The 26,612-nt window shown below is 38.8% G+C and overlaps 1 protein-coding gene across 2 annotated transcripts; it reads left to right on the top strand.

Annotated features, from left to right (window-relative positions):
* Window positions 1-3,810: 3,810 nt before the first annotated feature.
* Window positions 3,811-24,982, top strand: slc39a13 (solute carrier family 39 member 13). Of its 2 annotated transcripts, none has more exons than XM_086288771.1 (10): window positions 3,811-4,080; window positions 8,868-9,249; window positions 11,554-11,661; window positions 11,863-12,005; window positions 15,913-16,029; window positions 20,339-20,428; window positions 22,476-22,526; window positions 22,664-22,796; window positions 22,902-23,001; window positions 24,059-24,982. In XM_086288771.1, the coding sequence occupies exons 1-10, from the start codon at window positions 4,039-4,041 to the stop codon at window positions 24,135-24,137; spliced, it is 1,245 nt and encodes a 414-aa protein (XP_086144897.1). In that variant the 5' UTR covers window positions 3,811-4,038; the 3' UTR covers window positions 24,138-24,982. The 2 variants fall into 2 exon arrangements, with proteins under 2 accessions (XP_086144897.1, XP_086144905.1); XM_086288779.1 differs by having other exon boundaries at window positions 3,814-4,080; window positions 8,884-9,249.
* The last annotated feature ends 1,630 nt before the right edge of the window (window positions 24,983-26,612 follow it).

Here is a 26,612-nt window from a genome sequence, read left to right as displayed (position 1 = left end):
CACATTTTCTAATCCTACAGAATCAAAAGATTTAAGAATGAATCAATGATGCTGCATTGCAAAAATGCTAAAGTTGGGGGGGAATGAGGACTTCTTATAGTTTTTTAAAAGTAGTTTCCACATGCGTCCAGTCTTAAGTTAAAATCTTGTCGGCATACAATGGCCATTTTCTTGACTGTCAGGGCAAATGTCACACTGTAATTTAAAAAGTAAACTCCTGTCACATGCACCACCTGGTGGTCAGGCAGTTTATAAAGAGCACTTCTTGAACAGCTCCACTGAAGGAAAGATGAGGAAGTGGACCCTCTTACAGATCCATATATGGTAGAAACAACTCTAATGTGCACATTTAAAATAAACGAAACACTAAAAAACATAAAGAAGACACCAAACCTCGTTAAGCCGAATTTTGTTTTAGCTACTGATTGAGCTGCATCCAGTTTTAACTATATATATTTCGTTACAGAGATGTAGCTCAGTGTCTCCCAAACTCAGGTCTGTCAGGTCTTCTTTCAAACACTCACTTTTCTATTATCTTTGCCTTTTGTGTGTGATATTGTGAAGCCCAATTTTACCTCTTTAGTTCTCAGACAGTTAACTGAATCACATATTATTTAAACATCATAGGGGAACTCTGTCTTTCAGGAGCTGCTGGCTACTGCAAAACTTCTGAAACTTGACCAGTTATTTTTTAAGAGGTCATAAAGCTAGAAAATTGCAAAGCATTGGTTTAATGCTTTGCAGTGTGTGAATGTGTGTGTGAATGGGTGGATGACTGGATATGTAAAGCGCTTTGGGGTCCTTAGGGACTAGAAAAGCGCTATATAAATACAGGCCATTTACCATTTTACCATTTAATTGTTAACAACATATTTTATAATCTTCTCAAACTGGTTTTAAGTTTTAATAATATCCAGAACAACAACAAGTAACTTATTCATTTGTGACCCACTGCAATTAAAAACTTTAGTTCCTCCCTTATTATAGTGGACAAAAGTAAAAACATAGGCCTACCCACAGTTGCTGATAAGTCATGACCACCTAGATGTGTCCATGAACAAACAAAACAGGAACCCACACATTAAAATGTTCCTCTATTGCATTAATAGAAGCAGGAAACTGCACAGGGAACCTGTAATAGTGATAATAAGACCTGTTTGCCTACTTAGCTTTGATTTCATAATAAAACACATAATGGACATAAAGGTTAACAGTATACCACGTTCATTTTCTAAAACTTTTATTAACTGAATTTAAAGATAAAATTGTACCAGCTTTTAAATATGAAGACAAGCCAGAACTTAAGTGTTTTTGATTCCTGTAAATAAATACAACGAAAGCAGCAAAGGAGTAACTTGCTTGTAGTTTACACTCTCTTCCTTATTTATATTAAGTAACACTGTCTGCAATAAGACCTGCATTGTGTAATGACACTTACAGTCATACTGTATCTAACAGCAACAATAATGGGACCGATGAGGATGATAATGACAGTATGCATCTCTCTTTTTGACCATTATTCTATTTTGTTTTGGGGGGGGTTTTCACACTCTGGTTTGTTTAGTTTTGCAGTGATATTAGGCCAAAAAATCCCTCAGATACTAAAAATATTCCACATGAAGGCAGTAAGATTAATCCATATATCTAATTATCGTAAGCCACAATGACTATATACAGTTGTGGTCAAAAGTTTACATACACTTGTAAAGAATATAATATAATGGCTCTACCGAGCGTCCCGTTATTTCTAAAACTCTGATTTTTCTCTGATAGAGTGATTGGAACAGATACTTCTTTGTCACAAAAAACATTCATGGAGTTTGGTTGTTCAATGACTTTATTATGGGTTAACAGAAAAAGGTGATCACATTTTCTGGGTCAAAAATATACATACAGCAACATGAATTAGCAATTTTGGTGACTTAGAAAGTTGTCAGTGAACTGAGCTTCATAGCATAGCCTCTTAACTGCTTGTGAGTGATTATGAGTGACGACAGCTGGTGACTTCTCTTAGGCCAGTTAAATAGGGCTCATTGGATACAAACGCCCACAAACGCTACAATGGGAAAGTCAAAGGAGCTCAGCATGGATCTGAAAAAGCGAATTATTGACTTGAACAAGTCAGGAAAGTCACTTGGGGCAAAGCAGCTGCATGTCCCAAGAGCAACAGTGCAAACAATTGTTTGTAAGTATAAAGTGCATGGCACTGTTTCGTCACTGCCAAGATCAGGAAGAAAACGCAAGCTATCACCTGCTGCTGAGAGAAAATTGGTCAGGAGGGTGAAGAGTCAACCAAGAATCACCAAAAAGCAGATCTGCCAAGAATTAGAAGCTGCTGGAACACAGGTGTCATTGTCCACAGTCATACGTGTTTTGCATCTCCATGGACTGAGAGGCTGCCGTGTAAGAAGGAAGCCCTTGCTCCAAAAGCGGCACCTTAAGGCTCGACTGAAGTTTGCTGCTGATCACATGGACAAAGATAAGACCTTCTGGAGGAAAGTTCTGTGGTCAGACAAAACAAAAATCGAGTTTTTTGGCCACAATGCCCAGCAATATGTTTGGAGGAGAAAAGGTGAGGCCTTTGACCCCAAGAATACCATGCCTACAATCAAGCATGGTGGTGGGAGTATTATGCTGTGGGGCTGTTTTGCTGCCAATGGAACTGGTGCTTTACAGAGAGTAAATGGGACAATGAAGAAGGAGGATTACCTTCACATTCTTCAACATAACCTAAAATCATCAACATGAAGGTTGGGTCTTGGGCGCAGTTGGGTGTTCCAACAGGACAATGACCCCAAACACACATCAAAAGTGGTAAAGGAATGGCTAAGTCAGGCTAGAATAAGGGTTTTAGAATGGCCTTCCCAAAGTCCTGACTTAAACCCCATTGAAAACATGTGGACAATGCTGAAGAAACAAGTCCACGTCAGAAAGCCATCAAATTTAACTGAACTGCACCAATTCTGTCAAGAGGAGTGGTCAAAGATTCAACAAGAAGCTTGTGGATGGCTACCAAAAGCGCCTAATTGAAGTGAAAATGGCTAAGGGACATGTAACCAAATATTAGCACTGCTGTATGTATATTTCTGACCCAGCAGATGTGATCACTTTTTTCTGTTAACCCATAATAAAGTCATTAAAGAACCAAACTTCATGAATGTTTTTTGTGACAACGAAGCATCTGTTCCAATCACTCTATCAGAGAAAAATCAGAGTTTTAGAAATAACAGGACACTTGGTAGAGCCATTATATTATATTCTTTACAAGTGTATGTAAATTTTTGACCACAACTGTATATAGCTGTTTCTTCTACATTTTACACCTGTGATGGACTATACTGATGGTAGCCAAACTTTTCTTTATAGATAACATGAATTATCTGTTCTGTTATAGGCTAATTAAAATTATTATTATATATACTTAAAGTGTAAACTGTTAAAGCACAATAATAGTTATTTGTCTTACTTTGCAGAACAAACAAATGCTTATTCAGTTTACTCTCATTAAAAAAAGAAAAACATGGGAGGCATGTTTTTTTTTATATTTGATGCAAATAATCTTTTTTTTGTTCGACTAATCGGATCAGTCGATTCTGAAATCTGTTTCAAACACTCTTACCAATTATACAATTCTTTTGGGTTAGGATTTGATTTTTTTGTGCTAGTGGTATCTAGTTACATCCCGCCATTTCACTGAAGTAAAAATAAAAATTACCCGAGCAAGAAAAGTATGCTGATATTTGGCCTTGATTTAGAGAGCTTAAGGGTCCCGAGTGAAAGAAGGGAGGGGGGCAATAAAGTTACTTCCTGGAGCGTTTTGGTGGGGCGGGATCCATGCTGTGCCTCTCCTCTGTTGTTTATGTTTCCCCTCCATGATCCTGATACGTGGCTGTCTGGAGCAGCGTATGGTTCGGAGACTGGGGAAGCCGCGGTGACCCGCAGTCTCTGGTGCGCTGCAGCTAACGGATCCCTGTCTGCAGGAGCAGCAGCAGCTGGAGTCTGGAGGAACTCAGCCTGCATTTTATCAAGCCGGCCTGGATGGCAGGGACACACTGGTGCAAAGATTGCCGAAATCACAAGGTATTAGAGATAAAAAAAAAAAAGCCACATGCTGACTACTATTTGTTTTGGTTTCCTGACCACTGACGCCATCTGTAAGTTTGTGAAATTGGTGCTAGCTATAGCAGGGTTAGCTTTAATGTGAAGTGGCTGCGTGTCAGCGAGGCTAATCTCTGTAGCTGTGCCCGTCTGCACGTTTACGGGCTAACGTTAGCCTGCTAACCAGACCCCAAGTGTAAACTTGGCTGACACAACTTTGAGTTAACCGCTTTTTTTTAAGTTGCCGCACTGCTTGCGACTTTTTTCACCACCGTCCTTGCGTCTTCTCTGCGGTTAATATCACAGCGCAACTGCGTATGTTCCGTGCTGCTTAAATCTGCAATTCCAGGGAAATCCCAAGCAGGGAAGTGTCAAACTGGATGTTTAACAGCGACGTAAACGTGTTATACATTTCCCCCTTGCAAAAATGTGATAAATCGATAATAAATTAAAGGCACTTAAACTTTTCGCAGTCACTGTTAAAAAAAAGGCTTGTACAAAAATATCAATAGGCTCCTGCCAGGAGGAAGTCTGTCTGCTATTTCTGGAACTTTCTTCCTCCAGCATAGCTGAACTTTTGTCACATGTATGCCAAAGTCTTTTTAATGCCTCCAGTGTTTACCGAGAGTTTAAAAAGTTTCTATTTATTGATGGAAGTTGAGTAAAAATCAAATCCACAGATGTTTTAATGGGACCAGTATGTGTAGTGCTACTGTTACCTAACACCGTATTTAAGTTACAGTTTATCCTAATAAATACAGGGATACTCGTGGCTTATGTTTGAGAGTATTCTTGTATATACAAATTATAGGAAGGGTTTATGAATTACAGCTCTATAATTTATAGTCTCGTTTTTGTTAGTGGACAAAAGCTGTGGACAGATACAGGCTGTAAATGCTGTAAATAGTAGTGCTCGGCCAGATTGCAAATTTTGGTATCAATCAAATATCAAGTAAATACAGTGCAGGTATTGGAAATATCAATATCAATACTGATATTTTTAGCCTACAAGGCAGCTTATGGAGTGGACCTCAGTGTGTTATGACTTATGAGTTAAGTATCATCATAGCAAATTGAAGCACTTGATTTTTTTTCTCACTTTTCACAATAATTTGGTAACAAAACACACCTTTCATCTTTTCATGCATATTAAAAGTGGAGTTTTTTTGTAAATGCTCTAAAGCAGGTCAGCTTCTTGTGTTTAAAAGTTCAATAGGTTATAAATACAATGGACGTGGCAGTCAACACAAAAAGTTTCAGACATTTTTCATAGTGCATGTTTGAGGTGTTAACCACCATTGCTATTGATACTATTGATATTTGGATCAGTGCTCCCAGTTCTAGTAAACCAACAACAAGAGGTAAAAGCAGCTTGTATTATTTAGAATGATTTTATTTAAGTTTTTTTTTTTTGAGGCAATAAAAAATGGCAGTAATATCTTAATATCTATAGTTAGTATGATAGTTTTCATGAAACCGTGGATTTAACTCTGAAAACCTGCACTTGAGTTTCGTCTTGACATGTCTAATTTCAGATCTCTTGTGGTGGCGTACAGCGCCAGTAATAAAACTGTGTCATCCCCCAGTACTTACATACACAGTATATAGTGTATACTGGTCCTGGTTTACAGTGCTGGGCAAATGTCTAAAGTCACCTTTCATTTCTAAATATTTTTCCACTTAAATACTAACACAAATGGAAATATAGGAATAGTTCTCCAGGCTTCCTGAAAGACATTCAAAGCTCTTCTTTGAATGTTGCTGCTATTTGTTCTGTTTGTGTTTGTCTGCTTTTTTTCTATCCAGGTATGCTGTTACTTCATTGGCAGTGTGTTTGACATCATTGTCATGCTGAAAGAAATGGAAGGTGTTGCAAAACAGACACTTTCCAGGTGGCATTGCGTTAGGGCTGCTCAATTAATCGAATTTTAATCACGATTACGATCTGGGCTTTCAACGATCATTAAAAATGACTGAGCCGATTATTAGCCCCTCCCTCATTTATCCGCGACCCCTTAAAGGCCGGTCCGTGAAAATATTGTCGGGCATAAACCGTCCGTGGCGCAAAAAAGGTTGGAGACCGCTGATTAAGAGGACCCGAAGGAAGCTCGGAAAACTAAGCAGAAGTTATTTGGAGAGGAGAGTGACTGCCGTTGGTTGAAAAGAGAGGTTAAAAAAACTTCAGTGGTGTTGCACACTATTTTATATTATTTTTTAAAGTCATTGTTAACCCTTTAAAGCCGGTCAGAGCAGCACGCTCCGTTTTGTGTAACTATTTTTAAATCCCTGTAGAACCTGAACCGCGTAAGCTAGCGCAATAATTTGTTTTGCATATGAAACCGGAGGAGTTGTACTTACATCTGATGTCATCAGCTTGTCCTCGGTCACGGTTTCCTTCCACATAAAGCTTTGCAAAAACTGCATAAAAAGCGCTTGCAGGAACAAAAACATAATATTCCAGAAACACGCTTTACCGATCCGATCAGCTGTTCATAACACTTCCTACGTTGGAATAGACGTCAGCGCGAACTTTTGCATTTGTAGTCTTTTGTGTATGTAGTTTGCCATACATACATACATAAAATGTAGTCTTTTTTACTATCAGGGCCTCAGGGCCTATACTCGTCTTTTTAAAAGTTATCTTTGACTTTATGACTTTCTGTGTCGTTTCTGGGATGCTTAGGACTCATATTGCACTGCTGGAAATAGTTTATTTTGATGCATATGCTGCTTTTTTGCAAATTTGCAGTATAATATTCAGTATAATATAACTGTCGCATGTCCGCCATTTCCTGGCCGAAACCGGAAGTGACGTCATTTTCGCGGAAATTGTAGTTTTTTACTTGTAGGCCTTAAAAACCTCTACTGGTCATGTGTGACTTTTCTGAATAGTTTCTGGGATGCTTAGAACTCAAATTGCACTGCTGGAAATAGTTTATTTTGATGCACATGCTGTTTTCTTTGCAAATTTGCATCATAGGATTGTTTTTTTGTTTTTCCTGCAGTATATAAAAATTGGTGTATCTCCAAAATAAAACTATGAAGACACTCAAAATAAATTTCCTGTTGTTGTAAACTATTTTTTGCAACTTTTTTGTATTTAAAGTTTTGAGGGATAAGCCTCTTAAATTTCTCCAAGTAGAAATATATGTAAAAAAAAACAAAAATGATTTTCAATTTTTTTTGTAGTTTATTGCACTTTTTTGCAATTAATGTAGTTACTATGGACTTAATGCATACATATTATTAAAATATGGGCTATAATAGTTGTATAGCAACTTGAAATGCTCCCACAAATGGCACTACAACATGTAAAAAAATAATATAAGCTCTGGCGGACTTGGTTCTATAGTAGGTCTTAAAGGGTTAAATAAATATCGTCAAATAATCGAGATCTCAATTTCAGTGAAAATAATCGTGATTATCATTTTTGCCATAATCGAGCAGCCCTACATTGCGTGATGGATCAAAATCAGATGGTACTTCTCTGCGTTCATAATCCCATCAATTTTGACTCCCAACACCACTGAAACGCAGTTCCAAACCATGACAGTGTTTTACAGCTGGATATAGACACTCTCTGTTTAGTGTCACACTCTGTTCTGATGAGGATTTGAACCAAAACTTAAATATCTGGATTCATCGCTATATTTTACTGTCACTACTTGTCCAGCCAGTTAATGTGTAATTACATACTTCAGCTTTTCCGTTTCCTTTACACTGAGGTCATTTCTGGTGAGCCTTCAGTGAACAGTACCGAGATCATCTTAGGTCCTGTGTCAGGTCTTTGGTGTGTGTGTTTTTTTTTCTTTCTTTTTTTTTATATATGTCTTAAAGACATTACTCTTTGGGAATAATTTCTTTCTTTCTTTCTTTCTTTCTTTCTTTCTTTCTTTCTTTCTTTCTTTCTTTCTTTCTTTCTTTCTTTCTTTCTTTCTTTCTTTTTTTGAGGACATGATTTTTAGATACTGTTCCATCCGTTATAGACAGTTTTTAGGCCTCCCACTTCTTCTTTTGTCCTCCACTTGTCCAGTTTTCTCAAATTGTTAAGGATTCTCTTCATACCATACTGAGATATGTGAAGTTTTACGGTATTAGGTCTGTGGGAATCACCTTCCTAGTGCAAAAAAAACCAAACAAACTTTTTATGCTTGGCAAACTGTGAAATCTTTGTTGTTTTTAGATTCTGTTAAAGAAACTGGAATAAAATTTAGTTTTTTTGGAACTGACTAAAGACATAATTTGAAATTACTTCTGGTTAAAAGTTGTCCGATATGTGTAAACAGAACACTTGTTAATCTCTTTTTATGCTTCATAGGTCAGTGTTAATTGGCTCCAAAAAAAAAGTCCTATGAAAATGTTAAGGGTCAAGAACTGGGCTGAAAAAATGAGTGGACACATTTTGAAATAGCTTGAGAGAGCCTGGCTTCCTTTGAGCGAAATAAAAAGAAATGAGGGGTGACTCAAGATTTTTTTCACAGTACTGTGTGTGATTTATAACTTTTAAGAAATTGTTCCATGGAAATAATCGCTGTTCTTCAGAAGGATGTTTGTAGATTGTGTTTCAATCTTTCTGTTCATTTTTCATTTTATTTTATTATAAAAATTAAAAAAAACTGCAGCAGAAACACCAATTCCATCTACTCAGCTGCAAAGATTAACCGTTTTGAAAGGTTTTAGAAGTTTTCAGTTTAATTATATGTTTTTTTTGTTGTTGTTTTTTTAAAAGTACATTTATAAGCTACAGAGAAGACCTGTTTTTGTTATAGTTTCCTTCCTTTACAGAATTACTGGTTGCAAGTATTTTTCGGACCTTGGAACGGATGAAAGGTGGACGTTACTGGAGGCCCAGCTGGGCTGTAGCGGCTCTGTTTATCCCGGTTGCCCTGCTGATGCTGACCTCCAGGGGGGCATCGAGCAACCAGAAGATGACACAAACAGTTATGGCTCATGCGATGGCCACAGCTGCAGGACCAGGCCCCAGCCTGACAGATGACCTCCCAGGCCTCCAGGCAGTAGCAGACTTCTTAGCCAGTGAGCGTGCTCATATTTGGCTCCTGTCTCTCGTGGGCTCTGTTGCTGTAGGCCTCAGTGGGATTTTCCCCCTTCTTGTCATTCCCATTGAAGCTGGAGCAGCCCTCAAAACAGAAGGTGAGAGAGACGATGTGCAACATCAGTATGCCTGTGCATTATTTATATTATAACATGTATTTTATAACTGCAATGATAAACCTGCATAGACATTTACCATATGTGACGCTATGCAAGAGAAGCCGATCACACATATTTGTGTAGGTGAAACAATAGACAATGCTGTGAGGGTCATTTGGCATAACAAAAGCTAGGGTGCACCTGTTTTAATGGGCTGCGTTTGTGTCACTGTTTCATGTTCATGCATCTGACAGTGAAAACAAACAAAACACATGTAAACAATAACACAGTTGGCGGGACTGTAATTGTATTAAATATAATCAACATGCACACAGAATGAAGACAACAGATGGTAACCCTTGTCACGCTGGATGTTGTTAACCTTAAACATAAAAAGATTTCTCTTGAGCTAACATAGCTATTACAGTAAAGGTCGCCCACTGAGTCTTCAGTTGCTCTGATGTCGAGGAATGCATGAGCAGTCTTGTGTTTGGTCTTGCAGCCAACAAGAGAACATTTCGTTTTATCATTCTTTCTTTGAGGGCACACTAAATAATTGCTCTGCGGGGCTTTATGGCATTGCATTGTTACTTGGTGATGTAAATATGGAAGACCTCAGTCACATGGGTGTAGAGACTGCTTGGTGACCATCTGCCAACCAAAAATATGTGTATTCTCATAAAAGTTCGCCGACCAGTCTGGGCATTCCCTAGAGGGTTATTTGTCCCTAGTTGTCACCAATTGGCCAAAACTTTTAGATTTATAATCCTTTTTACTTGCTCAAAAATACATTTGACAATAGTATAGTCAATAGTCAACATAAACCGAGATGGCAGTGTTTTAAAGGACAAGAGTTCAGACTTCAAATGCTTGTAGTGAATCAAGGAAGTATGTTACAGTTACAGAAGTCTGACCTGGCATCGCTGATTCTCAAAGCTTCTTACAACGATATAGCTAAAATCTCCAGATTTCCAGCTGTTGAATAATAAATCCCGGTATGATCAACAAGTAGTTCTGGTCAGCCTCTCCTAAACCCAGCTGCACATTCCTCATGGTTTAATGTGAAGGGTACTCAAACCTTTTGGAAAACTGCTGCTTCCTGGTAAACAGATCGTCTCCTGTGGTGACCTCATGATAATGATTCCACCCCCCTGCCACGAGGCATTAAAATACCATACTGAACAGAAAGACTCTCAAACTGTCAGTCTAAAGGTCACCCAGGTCCACACCAAATAAAAATGAAAAGAGAAATGCCCGATAGGCGGGAAAATGGAAGCCGGACCAACAGCTCTGTGAGGCTGTACTGAGGCACTGTGATGTTTAGCACCTTAGTCGTAACTTATTCACGTACCGACATTTTCTAATTGGAACCAAAATTTTGTACATCTGAGACTAATAGATCTGGCACTACTTGTGCAGTGGATTTTCAATGAGAAATACTGAGTTGTGCAGTCACATGCAGTATTTTCCTTGTTTTGGACATGGCAGTGGAAAACGACATTATCAGTAAGTGATGTCCGCTAGATATTTCAAGATATTAGTCATTTCTGCCTTGACAAGAAAAGACTTGCAGCGCTTGTGGCAGTGAGTGGTGTTGAATTCTAGACACATTTTTGTATGTTGCATTCTCGTTTGTGGTTGTTATTAAACGAAGGGTCTCGATACATGTGCAGCATTGTGCCAGTGGGCCTCGCACGCAGTCTACAAGAGAAGTTTCTAGATTGGAAATGGTGAAAATGCATTACATCCTCCCCCAGTCCTGAGAGCAGAACCAATTACGTCAGAGCTTATTCATTATTTAACATTTCACCCCATTGCCTGTTTAGTACCAGGCATTAGTACCCATCCCTGGCAGGCAGTAATGTACCCTTACAATACCTGCCTGTAATTTTAACCAGTTAACATATGGTTGAAGAGTGAGAGAGGTTTTTACTGTTGAGCTTCAGTAACTAGACATGTTATTGTAGGTCAGTCTGAGGCCTCTTTCAGGTGCCCCACCCTAAAGAACGTGGCAGGCCAAATGTGTATTTTAGGCTGTGAGACATTAGTCATTACCAAGGAAACTCCTCAGGAATAAAAACAGGGCGCGTGAGTAAGCATGGTTAATATTAGTAAGGTGAGCCAGAGATTCTCTTGTGTATTAATGTCTCTTGTGACAAAATGATTAGTTGATGAGTGGAAAGTGGAATCAGTTTGTGCTTGTAATTGTAAACCAAAAACATGAAAATTGTATAAAATTATTTATAACTTTTACTCTGCAAAATAATTGTTACCTTGATATTTTGTGTGTGTGTGTTTTGTCAGCTGGATGCCATAAGCTGAAACAGCTCTTGAGCTTTGCTATTGGTGGTCTCCTGGGTGATGTATTCCTCCACCTACTTCCCGAGGCTTGGGAGCTCTCTGGCTCTTCAGGTGGGTCTCCTTTCCACCAGTGCCTTCACCACCTCTATTCAATTTGACCTATTCTTCTATAATTGCTAATAATGTTTACTATCATTGTAATATTTAGACACCAGCTTGCTTTCACTGTTAACAGTCTGCTTCTCCTGAAGCATCTTATGAAGTGTATTTGCTCTCTCAGCCTTATTTGCAGTCTGTTTGCTACCCTTCCAGCTGGTAAACAAAACCACTACATGACACAAGGCTTGTGGGTAATCATCGGTCTGCTGGCCTTCCTGCTCCTGGAGAAAATGTTCCCAGACCAAGACAGCCCCAAGAACTCCACTTCAGTTTCTGACCTGAATTTTAACTCGACTGTAAGTATTTCTGCTGAAATGCTGCGTTTTCAGAAGAATATGCTCAGTGCTGCGCACACACATGTCAATACAAGCCTTCACATATTTATCTTTTCATTGGTATGCTTGGTGCAGAATGCATTTGTGTTCAGTCAGCATAATTCTGCCAGTTTTTTTCTATGACTGAAACATCACATGACGCTTTCACCAACAGCTTGAGATTTTGGGAAATATGCACATCGGCATTCTTGTTCAGTGAGAGAGAAATAGCCATCTATCCATTTTGTGAGCTATTTGACCAAATCGGGGACAGATACTGGACAGAATTCAAATTCACATCTATAGCCAATTTAGAAGCATCAGTTCACCCTGGAGGATCTGGGAAGAACCCCAATAGGCACAGAAAGAGCAAGCAAAGTCCACACAGAAAGCTAACGATGCTAACAGCATCACTGTGCTGTCAGAGATGGATTTTTATGTCTTCTCTTTAATTTGCTCATTTGTAAGGATTTGTATATTGGACAGGGTCATTGTTGCCAGTTTTCCAGCGTTGTATTTAACAGGCTAACAAATTACACAAACACTGCTCATGTCCGCACTACTATCAGCACAGAGGGGAGGACAGCTACGTGTCGTACAGCTGAGTAATAGGGTTATGATGATCAAAGTGATTTGGGGTAGCTTGACAGTCAGGTCAATTTTTATCTCATTTCCAAATTGATGCTTCATATTAATATTGTGATTATTCTGAGATTCATGATCAATTTAATCTGCCAAGCTATGCTTTCGTGCTGCACTTTTACATGTAAGTGACGCTCCCAGCAGATGTGACTGGGTCTGGACTTCTGCGCACTTTGAAATTGGTGTGTATGTGGTGCAGCTACACTGATCCCTCATACCTATCATCAAATGAGAGACAACAGGAGGATAAAACTGACTTTTGGACTGATTTTAAAATTAGAGCATAAGGTTGTACTTGCACATACACTTGTGTATCTGGACCCCTAATTAAAGAGCCGAAAAATATCGTGACTCAACGTTGTAGCTCTTTATCTGATATCCAGCTACTTATGTTCACTAATTAGCATTTATTATTATGGTTGGGTAAATCCCTCAGCTTATATCAGTGTGCAAACATTTCTTCACGCTGGACGTGAGAAATAAACTCCCGTTGTGTGTGCGTCCCTTTTTCATCCGTGCACTTCTTTATTTGCACGTCTGGGCCGCACATTTTTTCAGAGGTTGGATAGCACTACTATAATGATACGTTCCTCTGGTGTCTGGCTGCAATGCCAAACAGTGCTGTGAAAAAGTATGTGCTCCTGATAACTGGTTGTGCCACCCTTGGCAACAAGAACTGCAATCAAGTGTTTGTGGTAAATAGCAATGAGGAATTGTAGCTCACTCTACAGAATTGTTTTATTTCAGCCACACTGGAGGGTATTCGACCATGAACGGCATTTTTAAGGTCACACCAAAGCATCTCAATTGGATTTAAGTCCAAGATTTTGACTAGGTCACTTTTTTTTAACTATACAGAGGTAAACTTGCTAGTGTGTTTCAGATCATTGTACTGCAGCATAACCCAAGTGCTTGAGCTTCAGGGGATGAACTGATGTTCGGAGAGTCTCCTTCAGGATGTTCAGGTGGAGAGCAGAATTCATGGTTCCAGCATTTATGACAAGTCATCCAGGTTATTCCAAAGTTATTCCAGCTTCAAATGTGACACGAGCCTTTGTGTTCTTTTTGCCCAGCAGGGTTTTTTTTGGCTTAGAACTTTCCTGTGGATGCCATTTTTGCTCAGTCTCTTTCTTATTGTTCAGTCATGACCTCTGATCTTAACTGCAGTTCTCTAGTTATTGTGGCTTTGTAACTCTTTCCAGACTGAAAGATGTCAATGATTTTCTTTCTAAGCTGCTTTCTGAGCTATTTTGTCACACAGCATCTATACAAGTGATTCAACAGTTCTGGCATTAATCTGGGCTGGGTGGGGCCTAGTGGAGTTGAAATCAATTTTCCACAAAATGTGGTTAGTCAGAATTAATAATTTAACAAGGGAGATCAGGTTTGGATAGCTTTTTCCCCTAATAAATGAAATAGTAATTTTAAAACCGCATTATTGTAATGTAATGATCTTAAATATGTAAGCATGACAAATGTGCAAAAACAAGAAATGAGGAAGGGGCAAATACTTTTTCCACAACACTGTTGGCCGTTGGTGATTCCACAGAGCCTCATGGGAGGATAAAAATAACCCACCCCTCCTGAGTCATCTCATCAGAAATCAGAAATCATTTGCAGAAATCAGACAATACAGATACCGATGTATCTGGGGTGATAAATTTGGGCATATGTGCATGAAAGCAAAGTGAGTGTCTGCTCTGTCTTTGTGGGGGGAAAAGGTAGCTTTGGATTTTTTTCCCCTTTTATAGTAAACAACATTATTTAGAAACTGCACTTTGTGTTTACTTGTGTTATCTTTGTCTAATATTTACATTTTTTTGATGATCTAAAACATTTAAGTGTGACAAATATACAACAAAATAGGAAATCAGGAAGGAGGCAAACACATTTTCACAACACCTTATATGTGTATTCATCTGAATTCTGCCTTTACCATCCCCTGTAGGTAAACATATATGTTTACTCATGAACAACCTCACCTACATGAGACGTGGCATTTATGTGCACTGGTTTAAAAAACAACTATTTATAGTTATTATTTAAATATCTATAAATGAACTATTAACTTTAAATACTGTAGCATTCTTAGTTGTTTAAGTTTATTGTTTAGGGGTTGATGGAGATAATATAAAGTGACAAACACACTGGCTGTTAGCAGTACGTTTGTAAAGGCAGCCTCATTCCCTTTCTTATCTTTCTATTGCTATTGAGGGAGAAGATTGGAGTCCATGGCTCAGCTCCTCCACTGGTGTCTATTTATAGCGCTGGGGTGTAGCAGCTGCTTTAGCCATTTGAGTGTCCAAAGGATAATACTCAACTTATAGACACAGGCAGCAAGAGACGGGAAATGAGAGAACGAGAAGGTGGTTATAGGTGTTTTCTCTGATAATATTGTGTGGCAAATCTTTCCATAGGAAGCAAAAAGTATAACAAGCTGAACTAAATTTCTTTACTCTAATTGGGTCAGTGTTTAAGAAGAACGAACAAACGCGTGGAGAGCCTCAGAGTCAAATGGAAAATGTCAAGATAGGATTTTTATCACTTTCTGGCTTCTTAGGTCATTTTGAATTTCTCATTAGGCAAAACTCAGACTATTTGGCACCGACAGTTTAGCTCCAATCTGTTGGAGGAGATTGATAACCCCCCAAAATTCATCACGCTTTATTACTTCCTCATGCTTCAATCGTACACATGGAGCAAAAATTTCCTTTCGGCGACCAGCAGTCAGCAGCCTATTTCCCTCTCATTTAATTTGACTATCAGTTTAAATGGCAGCGTAAGTGGTTTCTGAATAATGGGACAAGGAAGCTGGCTGTTCTCGGAAAACAAACCCTATAGCCTAAGATGAATGGTTCTCGCGCTCTCGTTCTGTTTTGTTTATAATATGAAAATGTAAACATGATGGAGCGGCAGTCGAATTTAAAGGAGATTTCGTTGTTTCTGAGAAAACAAATGAAAAGTACAAACGACTGCTTATTAGCGCAAATGTAAGAAGGTCAAAATATAATGAGAATGTTTTACCAGCTGTTAAGCTGCCTGTGGGTGAACTGTTTGACACACGGCAGGAGCAGCAGTAACATGACTGTTTACTGCACTGTGGGATTCAGGCATTACCATTTCCTTACTGTTTTGACCATAACTGTATTTTAAATGAGGTTTTTTTTTTTGTTTTTTTTTAAAGTTCTTGTTGAGAAGATGTGTTCATTTGTGCCTTCTCCCCCCCTTCCGTTTTTTTCCTCCACAGACACAGCCTAATTCAGTTTTCAGTGGAAAAGCAGTGGTATCACTCAGTAACAGGCACCATGCTGAGTCATGGAAATCCTCCAAGCAGAGTTTGCAGGAAGGATCAGAGAAAATCAAGGTAAGGCTGACAACCAAAACATATCCCGGTTAACAAAAAGACAGAAAATGATGAAAGATGGGGGCATCACTTGGGGTAAGAATTTGACATGGTTTGCTTATGTAAGAAATACATTTAAAGAAAAAAAAATTTACTTTCTCCAACTGAGTAATAAATAGCAACGTAGTTGGTTCAGTGAAACCAGGAAGAGAGACTTGCATAATCAGTTCTGCTGTAGAACGACTCTGTTGTGGGTCCTTTGCAATGCCTTTTTCTCTAACAATTTTATTTTTTAGGGTATAAGCTACATTTTAAAATGTCTCATAAGCTGGTTGGTAACATAAATAATGGGTTAATTCAATATAAAAATGTTCATATAGTGCCCGTTCACAACAATAGTTATCTCATCGTGCAATGGATTGTAAAGATGCACAACCTCAAGCGTACAACAATTCCTTATGAGCAAAACACATGGCGACAGTGGGGATGAAGAACTCCTTTTTTGAGATCTCAGCCAGAGCCAGGCTGAGTGAGGGTCATTCTAAGGGTGAGAGAGGACACAAAGGAAAGTTCACAGTCTTATCTGCGCAGTGCCTTTGTTTTCATACACACATGGCGGAAAAAGCATAGCGGCGAAGGAGAATGAGAAGGGCAAAAGCGGATCGTTGAATGAAACAGATTAACCAGAATTGTTTTTTAAAAACGTGCACTTCAGTGATGTGGAACTGGTTTCGTTTTTGTCTGTCAGATGGCAACCAAAGCAATTTTTTTTCTTTTTTTTGTAGAACATGCAAGCAGACCGTCGTTATTTCCGGTCCGCTTGCATGTTTAACCAAAAGTGCCTTTTGGTTAAGCTGTCAGCGAAAAATTTGCATTTGCACTGTTAAAAACAGCTGTTTGTTTAAGTGAAAATAAAGTGATGGGGATTTTTTGCACTTATAAAGTTGTGGAGTTGTGAAGTATTTTGTCTCACATCAGTTATATCATTATCGCAAATTTTCAAATATATATTGTGATAAATATTTTTGGCCATATTGCCCTGCCCTACTTTGAGGTGTGTGAAGTATGATGGGACTTGGTTATTTAGGTTTCAGATCCTTATTTAAGAAGGGGGCAATGAAGTGTAGCTAATACAAGTTAGTTTTGGGTGGGTTTCCCAGCTGGGGTTTGCTGAGTGGACCATATCCCTGCTCATGGCTATAGCATTCATAGTTGCCTCAAAGCTGGTCCTCAGTAATGCACCAGCAGCAACTATTATAACAGGTATAATTATTACAAAATGTATTTTTCTCCTAAATAAACCCTTTTAAGGGGGTGTTATGGCCCCTTGTAACACCTATTGAAATTGCAGTGAAAGTGTCTTAAATTGCATGGTTGTCCTCACCTCACGAGGTGTCTATAGAGGAATTCTTAGGATGGCTTGGGCTATGTTTTCTTATTAATTTGCTAATTGTAATAATTTAGGTATAACTACTAATATTCAGCCAGGTGATGATTCTAAATTGGCTGTAGGTGGAGTGTGCAAGGTTGTCAGTCTTTCTTTGTTAGCTTTGTGATAGACAGGTGACCTATGTGTTAGGGCTGCTCGATTATGGCAAAAATGATAATCACGATTATTTTCACTGAAATTGAGATCGCGATTATTTGACGATATTTATTTAACCCTTTAAGACCTACTATAGAACCAAGTCCGCCAGAGCTTATATTATTTTTTTTACATGTTGTAGTGCCATTTGTGGGAGCATTTCAAGTTGCTAAATAACTGTTATAGCCCATATTTTAATAATATGTATGCATTAAGTCCATAGTAACTACATTAATTGCAAAAAAGTGCAATAAACTACAAAAAAATTTATATCGTTTTTGTTTTGTTTTTTTACATATATTTCTACTTGGAGAAATTTAAGAGGTTTATCCCTCAAAACTTTAAATACAAAAAAGTTGCAAAAAATAGTTTACAACAACAGGAAATTTAGTTTGAGTGTCTTCATAGTTTTATTTTGGAGATACACCAATTTTTATATACTGCAGGAAAAACAAAAAAAACAATCCTATGATGCAAATTTGCAAAGAAAACAGCAGGTGCATCAAAATAAACTATTTCCAGCAGTGCAATTTGAGTTCTAAGCATCCCAGAAACTATTCAGAAAAGTCAAACATGACCAGTATAGGCTTTTAAGGCCTACAAGTAAAAAACTACATTTCCGCGAAAATGACGTCACTTCTGGTTTCGGCCAGGAAATGGCGGACATGCGACAGTTCGCGCTGACGTCTGTTTCACTGTGGGAAGTGTTACGAACAGCTGATCGGATCGGCAAAGCGTGTTTCTGGAATATTATGTTTTTGTTCCTGCAAGCGCTTTTTATGCAATTTTTGCAAAGCTTTATGTGGAACGAAACCGTGACCGAGGACAAGCTGATGGCATAAGATGTAAGTACAACTCCTCCGGTTTCATATGCAAAACAAATTATTGCGCTAGCTTACGCGGTTCAGGTTCTACAGGGATTTAAAAATAGTTACACAAAACGGAGCGTGCTGCTCTGACCGGCTTTAAAGGGTTAACAATGACTTTAGAAAATAATATAAAATAGTGTGCAACACCACTGAAGTTTTTTTTTTTTTACCTCTCTTTTCAACCAACAGCAGTCACTCTCCTCTCCAAATAACTTCTGCTTAGCTTTCCGAGCTTCCCTCGGGTCCTCTTAATCAGCGGTCTCCAACCTTTTTTGCGCCACGGACGGTTTATGCCCGACAATATTTTCACGGACCGGCCTTTAAGGTGTCGCGGATAAATGAGGGAGGGGCTAATAATCGGCTCTGTCATTTTTAATGATCGTTGAAAGCCCAGATCGTAATCGTGATTAAAATTCGATTAATTGAGCAGCCCTACTATGTGTACCTAGAGTGTACCTTGCCCTATCCTGTGACAGCTGGGATATGACTTCACCCTCAGTCACAACCCTGTATTGGACATGGTGCACCCTATCCAATTCTGTCGTTTAAAAACTGACTGCAACAAGAATGATATGTAGTGAAAGTGGACCAGTTTTCTTTTTTTTCTTTCCCTTTTCAATAAGCTTCTTCTTTACCTTTTTCAAGTATGTAAATATTTATTTGCACATACTTAAATCGTGCGTAAATGCAAAAGCAATGGGGTGCCATTCGCAGCTTGTATACTTGCACCAAACAGATTGTGCTGCTGTTTACACATATAGCGTATGTATTAAAGATTTTAAAGGTTAGTGATACCAATTTAATATCTGATCAAATGTGATCCCATACATAAGGGTTTCCACCAGTATATGACCAGTCTGATGAATACACTGGGGAGGTGTCTGTCTGTCTTTATGTGTTTTTGTGTGTATATTTAACCTACCTTGATTTGTGAAAATGGGTAGATCACAACTGAGCTAAAAGTATAAAGTCATAACTTTTTGTAACTAATTTTTTTTTAAATTTTGTTTTCCATTTTGTGTATAAAGTTTGTTTGGTGGCGGTATACAAGCCGGGAATTGGACCACATTGCTTTTGCATTTACATGCAATTTGTGTATGTGCAAATAAATACTGGGATCCTTGAAAAGACAAAGCAGGAGCTTACTGAAAAACAAAGCTGTTTCACTTTCCCCACATATCATGCTTGGACCACTGAGTTTTTTGAACCAGGGAGTGTTTAGTGACAGCATAATAAACAATTTATTTTTGGAGACGGTAACAAGAAAGTTGGCAGAGAAAGTCAAGAGTTAATCACCAAAATCTTTTTATGTGTTATTATGTTTAGTTTATTCGTTCGCAGTGGCGTGGGTGTCAAACATGTGTTAGATAAGACTGAACTTTGGTCGGCCAGAGCTCCAGAGAAGAAATTTAAAAAACAAAAAAAATCTGCTTTATTGCACCATTAAAAAAAATGTGTTGCAAGAATAAGTCACATCATGGAAAAATTTCACCAAAGTCAGATTTGGAGACATCTGGACATAACCCAAGGCCTGTTCATGTGTTTGTTTATGGTGAGATTAGACTGACTAAATGTGGAAAAACACTGAGACACTAAAGACACTGAAATTGCGCTAATTATTTTCTAGATGTCTCGAGCATTTAGTCAACTAGAAACTATTTTTATTTTCCAGAATAGTTTTTTTTTAGTTGTATGTGGTCCACAAAGTAAACTTTGTAAACATCTACACTTTACGTCATGGATGTAATGTTGCAGTGGAGTTCTGCCGAGGCTGTGCTGTAACAGAAGTGATCCATTCCTGCTGTTTTCTCAGTTCTGACTAATATGCAGTAATGTGACTAACAGTGACATATGTGTCATGTGTTCTGTGTCACAGATGAGTGGATACCTAAACCTACTCGCCAATTGCATTGACAACTTCACCCATGGGCTGGCAGTATCTGGGAGCTTCCTGGTTAGCAAAAAGGTAAGATAAGGTGACACCTCTTTTGTAGTTTACACACAAAAGCCAACAGCTTGTCCTACATCTAAAGTACTCTGCATGTAATATTAGCAGCTTTGCTTTTTCAAGCTCAGGTGCTTGCTCTTTATTTTGCTCTTGGTTTCAGGTGCAGTTATTATTTTGGGTCCAGCAATAACTCAAGCTCTATGTGTGCTTTATGCCAGCTAACCAATATGGCAACAGAGCTGTGACAGTCTCGAAAGTGTGCTTTAAAACAGTGGCGGCGCCTTGTTTTAGTTTATCTGGATAGTTTTGTGCTGAAAATATGCAAATTCAAAACCACACTGATTCAGCAAAGTAGTTTTGTGAGAATGTGATTATTCACAATTAGTCTCCTGGTTTTACAATATAATTGCCGATGTTCCCTGAAGTTGCAGTCACATACTGACAGTTGGTTACTGTAAATACAGTGCAGTAGCTGATGCTGGACTCTTTTATAATTATAATGGAAGCTTTTCAGATACTGTATTTGAATGTTGACTGTCGAGTAGCAGCCCCTCAAATTCTGTTTCTTGAACAAGAAGCAATATTTGTCTGAAGACACACATTTTACTCTGTTTTCATCGAACTGGCCCTGACAAGTGAAAGTGCCGTTTCTGTCAGTGTAAAAACATTTAACTAAACATTTAATTCCTGAGTGATTTTAATATAAGTAGGGGGGAAAAGCTTAAACATCATAGTCTATTCACTCCTTCCAGTGGGCCAGATTGGAGCCTTTGTTGGGCTGATTCTGGCCCTCGGGCCTTATGTTTTACACTATACAAGTATAATGTATACTATACAAACTATACAATGCACCGAAATATTTTCCCCTTCACGATTTCTTAATTTGTCACGCTTACATGATTGAGGTATGATATGTTACTTTTGGTGATCTTTTAACCTGCTTCACTTTGCAGGTATGGCAAGTGAAACTGAGTGGTTAATCACAAATAATTCAACCACCTCGTAGCTTTTTCCCCCACTTGCATAAATAAAATCATCGTCTAAAAAGTGTTTTGTTTTTACTCAGGTTATCTGATGTCAAACGTGTAAGTGTGACAAAAATGCACCAAAAAAAAAGAAGTCAGAAAGGGGCAAATACTTTTTCACAGCGTTATAAATACATGTCAGTGGTTTGTTATTGGAACCTCAGAGGAGGAAACATCAGACTCAGTAACATAATGTCCACTGAGTGTGGGTAAGTGTGAATACAAAGTTGGTTGTTTGCACTTCAAAAGGTTGAATAATAAATACTTTAATACAAAATACAATAATAATTATTCCAAACGACGAAACAGTGTCTGAAATTGAAGAAATATACGGCCTCGGCTTGTGGGAGCAGCCTTTGAGTTGGTGCATTACGGTCTTATTGAAAAAATCTGCACTCCAAACTGCAGTAACATGAATTTGTATCGCTTCAGTAAGTTATTGTATATTTGTAGCAGTGGGATGGGAGTCCAGCTGGAGAGACATAAGGCAAGCAGCGTGAACTATGGATCCGTGTGCCAGAGAGGAAGTTAACTCAATGTCTCAAACATGCACATACAAGACATCTCACCAGTGTCTTCTGTTTACTCGTTGTGCATTTAGCACAGTGTAAAATTAGCAATTTTTTTCATTCACACTGGTCTATGATCGTGCTTTCAACATATTTATTTTGAGAATGAAATAATCAGGACTTTATAAATTTGTCAACTTCCCTCAGATCAATGAGGTCTTGTTTCAAAAGCAGGTGGTCATTGCTGCTATTACTCTAGCTTTTTAAAGCCTAAACCAGCTTAAGTTACCTTCACTGTCACTTGACCTTACTGATGTATGAACTACATTTTTTGTTTCATGAGATTTTCATTTTTCCTTGACTGTGGCTAAAAAAATTTAAGCTCACTTATAGTGATCTGCTGAGATTTTGTCTTCCCTAATTCATGCTAAAAACAAAACAAGAAATAATTGACGCATACCTGACTCAGTTGTGGTTTTCTTTAGGCTCTTTGTGTAGGACAAAGCAGCACTAATGATACATTTCTTGCAGGTTGGGTTCCTCACCACCTTCGCAATCCTGCTCCATGAAATCCCACACGAGGTGAGGATCAGAGTTGCTGCTAAATTGTACAGTTTACTTTGCTTAAGGCGTATCGGAAGAATGGAAGTGCTCTAGTGTTTGTAAACACGCTGAATGTTTACCCATTTTTTTTATGTGGTTAACATCATCATCTGCAGGTGGGGGACTTTGCCATTCTGCTGAGGGCCGGGTTTGACAGATGGAGTGCTGCTCGCATGCAGCTGTCTACAGCACTGGTTGGGGTCCTCGGAGCTTTCTTCGCTCTGTGCGCTCAGTCACCAAAAGGCACAGGTAGGATGGGGCCAATACACAACACACAAGCAAACACATTATTAATAACTGGAGTGCATTTTACAGTTGCCATGTTCAGTAAGAAGACTTTCATATTGTGCCTAGAAAATGCCAGTAGCTGGATATTGCCTTTCACTTCTGGAGGCTTCCTCTATATAGCCCTGGTGAATGTAGTGCCCGACCTTCTCGAGGAATCCAGTTTCAGGTATGATGGATGTTTATTAAAGAAGTCCTTTATTAAAGTGCTTTTACTGCTACTGAGGAAATCAACAGCATTATTCTCGGGGTCTAACCAGCATGTCGAATGGATTTCAAACAAGAAGAATTATTTTAAATCACATGTTTGTTTGTTTGTTTTTATCTGTTTTAATAATTTGCATGTTTTCACAAACAGATGTTCATCTGTGATTGGTATTGCCGGAAACCGAACGTCCGGCTTTGACTCACACCACATGTATATTTATACACATCTTTATGTGTTCTTTGGCAATAATGTGAGCCAAGATGGATTAATACATGGGACACCAGCATTTACTATCAAAACAGCCAGAGTGGGGTTTTGTTTGTTTATTTGTTGTTTAACCTAAAATAAATCTGCATGGAAAACATGCTTCAGCCTAATATAAAGAAGCCTATCAACATCACAAATAGGTTTAAATATTGAAATCTTTTGACACACCTAACTGCTTTTAGTTGCAGTAGCATTTTATTATAGCAACATCTTGATTTTGATGCGTATATGAAATTATAGAACTGAAATAACAAATTACTTTATTTTTTTTATAAGTGTGAAGTAAAAGGAAAGCATATATTAGCCTTTTTATGGGAGGGGGGTTAGGCTAGCTTTGTAACAAAGCAGCTATTTAAAGCTCTGCAGGACAGTTTCAGTCCTACCTGTGTTTGTGCAAAGGAATCAGAATAGAGGATTGTAGGAGTGGTAGTCATTCTTATGATGGGTAATGGACTCCTTGCCATGGCATGAGCTTATCAGTCCTTTGGTTGCACACCCTTAAAACAAATGGCCATTTTTTTATTCCCATGCTCCATATTAATCTAGTTTTTGCTCGAGGCCACAGGGGGAGACATTGGAGATGGCTGAAAGAGCCAGTGTGTAGTTTGTGACCGATCGTTTAGTAGAATAAAACTTAGCAAGGAATGGAAAACTGGCTCTGTGGTTTCAAAAAGGGCAGATGGTTTCCTTTAATGTGCTCAAATTAGTCTCAATGTCTAAAGTTTTATTATCTTTTTGTTTGCTTTTCCAGACACTCCCTGATGCAGGTACTGCTCATTTTCTGTGGCGTGGCTGTCATGGCTCTGCTCTCTGCCATTCTCGACTGCTAATGGCGGAAACACCCTTTTTGCCTTACCAAAAACTAAAACTTAATAGCGGAGCAACATCCTGTTCTCCTCATATCTTTTACCCGTCATATATGTTCATAGAAACTTTTGTGTGATGCTTAAAAAAACGTCTGACAGAGCATTGGCACCTTACGGATGGACGACTGTCGACGGAACAAATGATGTGGACACTTCAAAATGTGCCAAACTTGGATCGTTTGGAGTTCTGTTACCAAGTTGTCTTTTGTTGAACAGATAATCATGATGTTTTGCACATGTATCTTTACACGGGTACGCCTGACGTACCTGGTCAGAACAAGTATTACCGGCCCTGTACAAGGACCTCCCTCTTTATAGTGTATTCAGAGCTACATTGTTTAAATGTTTTGTGTGTTGTTACTGCTGCCCATCTTCTGTTTCTCATGTAGCTGCTGCGTATTTATTGAAAACGAGAAAACGGATTCATCAGACGTGCACCACATTGTCATTTTGCCTTGTTCAGAAATAAGTGCCAAGAAATCAGGACGGTTTAACGCTTTAGAGTCGGCTCCTCACCAAAGTACACTCGATATGCTTTTATCTCCCTAACATAACACAGGCTGCACCTTTTGTCGAGCAGAAGTCGGGGCTCGTTACAAAGCTGTGCCGGCGCCGTATACTTGACTCTGACAAAGTTGAAATTAGTTCACGAGGAAGAAGATGATTGGTATGGTTTCATATTTAGTTTTCACTAACAGTTTTGTAATGCTTAAGACACATTTTTAGAAAGTTAACCATGCAGATGTTCATGTCATGTTGTTAATATAAAGTTTCCACCACTGAATAAAATCACCAGTAAATTTCCAGCATCTCTGTTTAAAGAAGCCATTTTATTTTTAACTTTAAGCACCATGCTTTAGCAGACAAGAGGAAGCACTGGGACACATGATTCAGTGGATTTGGGGATATTTTGACTGATAGAGTTGTGCGCGGGTGCTGAGACAGTGCGACGTGTTCAGCTGACCTTGTTGTCCACCGTGAGCATAATTTTACTGCAAAAGGTCCTTTGCCTAAAATGTCATATGGCAGTGTGGGGGGGGTATTGATTGTGTGTTCACACTTGTCCAATTTCAACACAGTCTATTTGGCAAGCTTCTGTTGCCATAACGACTCCTCCACGGGTTGCCTTCCTTAGTCATCAGCCTGTGAGCAGCTTATTGTCTGTGGGAGCCTTCCTAAGTCACAGCACAGAAGGACAACCAGCAACCACTATTTACTCTGTAGTGGAAGAGGTTTCACTGGCAAATGGTACAAACAAATCTTTCATTCTTATTCTCATCCTTGCGTAGTTTAGCCCAAGAGTTTATTTCCTGGAGTCGGGGGGTTGGAATATGTGACAGATGGATGTTAATCATAATATTTTGATGATGTTTACACCGTCCTCTTAATAACTTCACTTTTCAGAGTGGATTTAACTGTTTAGTGTTAAAAAAACAACAACAAAAAACAAATCAAAACATGAAGCTTTGCAAAAGCTTTTGTGTTTCATAACTTTACACTGAAATTTTTTTTTCTGCATCCACTCACCCGCCACTTTGCCACACTTGTTCTACTTGTTAATGCAGTATCCAGTTAGACAGTCACATGGCAGCAACTCAAAGAATTTAGGAAAAGACATGGTCAGGATGCCCTGCTTAAGTTCAAGATGAGCATCAGAGGAATGAATGAAGTGACTTTGAACTTGGCATGTTTGGTAGTGACAGAGGGGCTGGTCCGAGTGTTTCATAAACTGCTGATCTGCTTGAATTTTCCCACATGAACGTCTCTGGGGACATCTCTGAAAAAGAGAAAATATCCAGTGAGCAGCAGTTTCTCTGTGTGAAAATGCCTTGTTGATGTCAGAGGTCAGATGAGAATGGTCAAGGCTTCCTCGAAGTGATGGGAAGGCAGCAGTAACTGAAATAACCAGTGAACCAAGGGTTTCATGTGTGAGAGCATCTGTGAATGCACATCAAACCTTGAGGCAGATGAGCTAGAGCAGCAGAAACCCATTGCAGATTCCACACCTGTCAGCTAAGAACAGGAAGTTCACACAGGTTCGCCAAATTGGACAATGTTGATGGTGATGATGGTAAGTCCCAATTTCTGTGCTGTGACATTTAGAAATCAGGTTTAGAATTTAATTTAGTGTAAACAACGTGGAAGCACTAATCCATCCTGCCTAATTCAGGTCGTTGGGGATGTAATGGTGTCGGGGATAATTTCATGGCGCGCTTTCGGCCCCTTGGTACCAACTGAGTAACTCCACAGCCTACTTGAATACTGTTGCTGATCATGTCCATGCCTTTATGACCACATCCATCTTCTGATGGTTGCTTCCAGTCACATGTCACAAAGCTCAAATCATCTCAAACTAGCTTCTTGAACACAATGACTTTACTCAAATGGCCTCCTGGTGGAACTGGAGATTCGCCCCGTGGATGTGCAGCAACTGGGTCA

The sequence above is a fragment of the Aulonocara sp. 'chitande type north' Nkhata Bay genome, linkage group LG1 (genome assembly GCF_057382095.1).
Source record: "Aulonocara sp. 'chitande type north' Nkhata Bay isolate Kocher_YH1m ecotype deep benthic linkage group LG1, A_spYH_male_GT1.1, whole genome shotgun sequence".
Lineage (NCBI taxonomy): Eukaryota > Metazoa > Chordata > Actinopteri > Cichliformes > Cichlidae > Aulonocara > Aulonocara sp. 'chitande type north' Nkhata Bay.
Note: the sequence above shows the minus strand (reverse complement) of the source record. Positions and strands in the feature narration are given on the sequence as shown.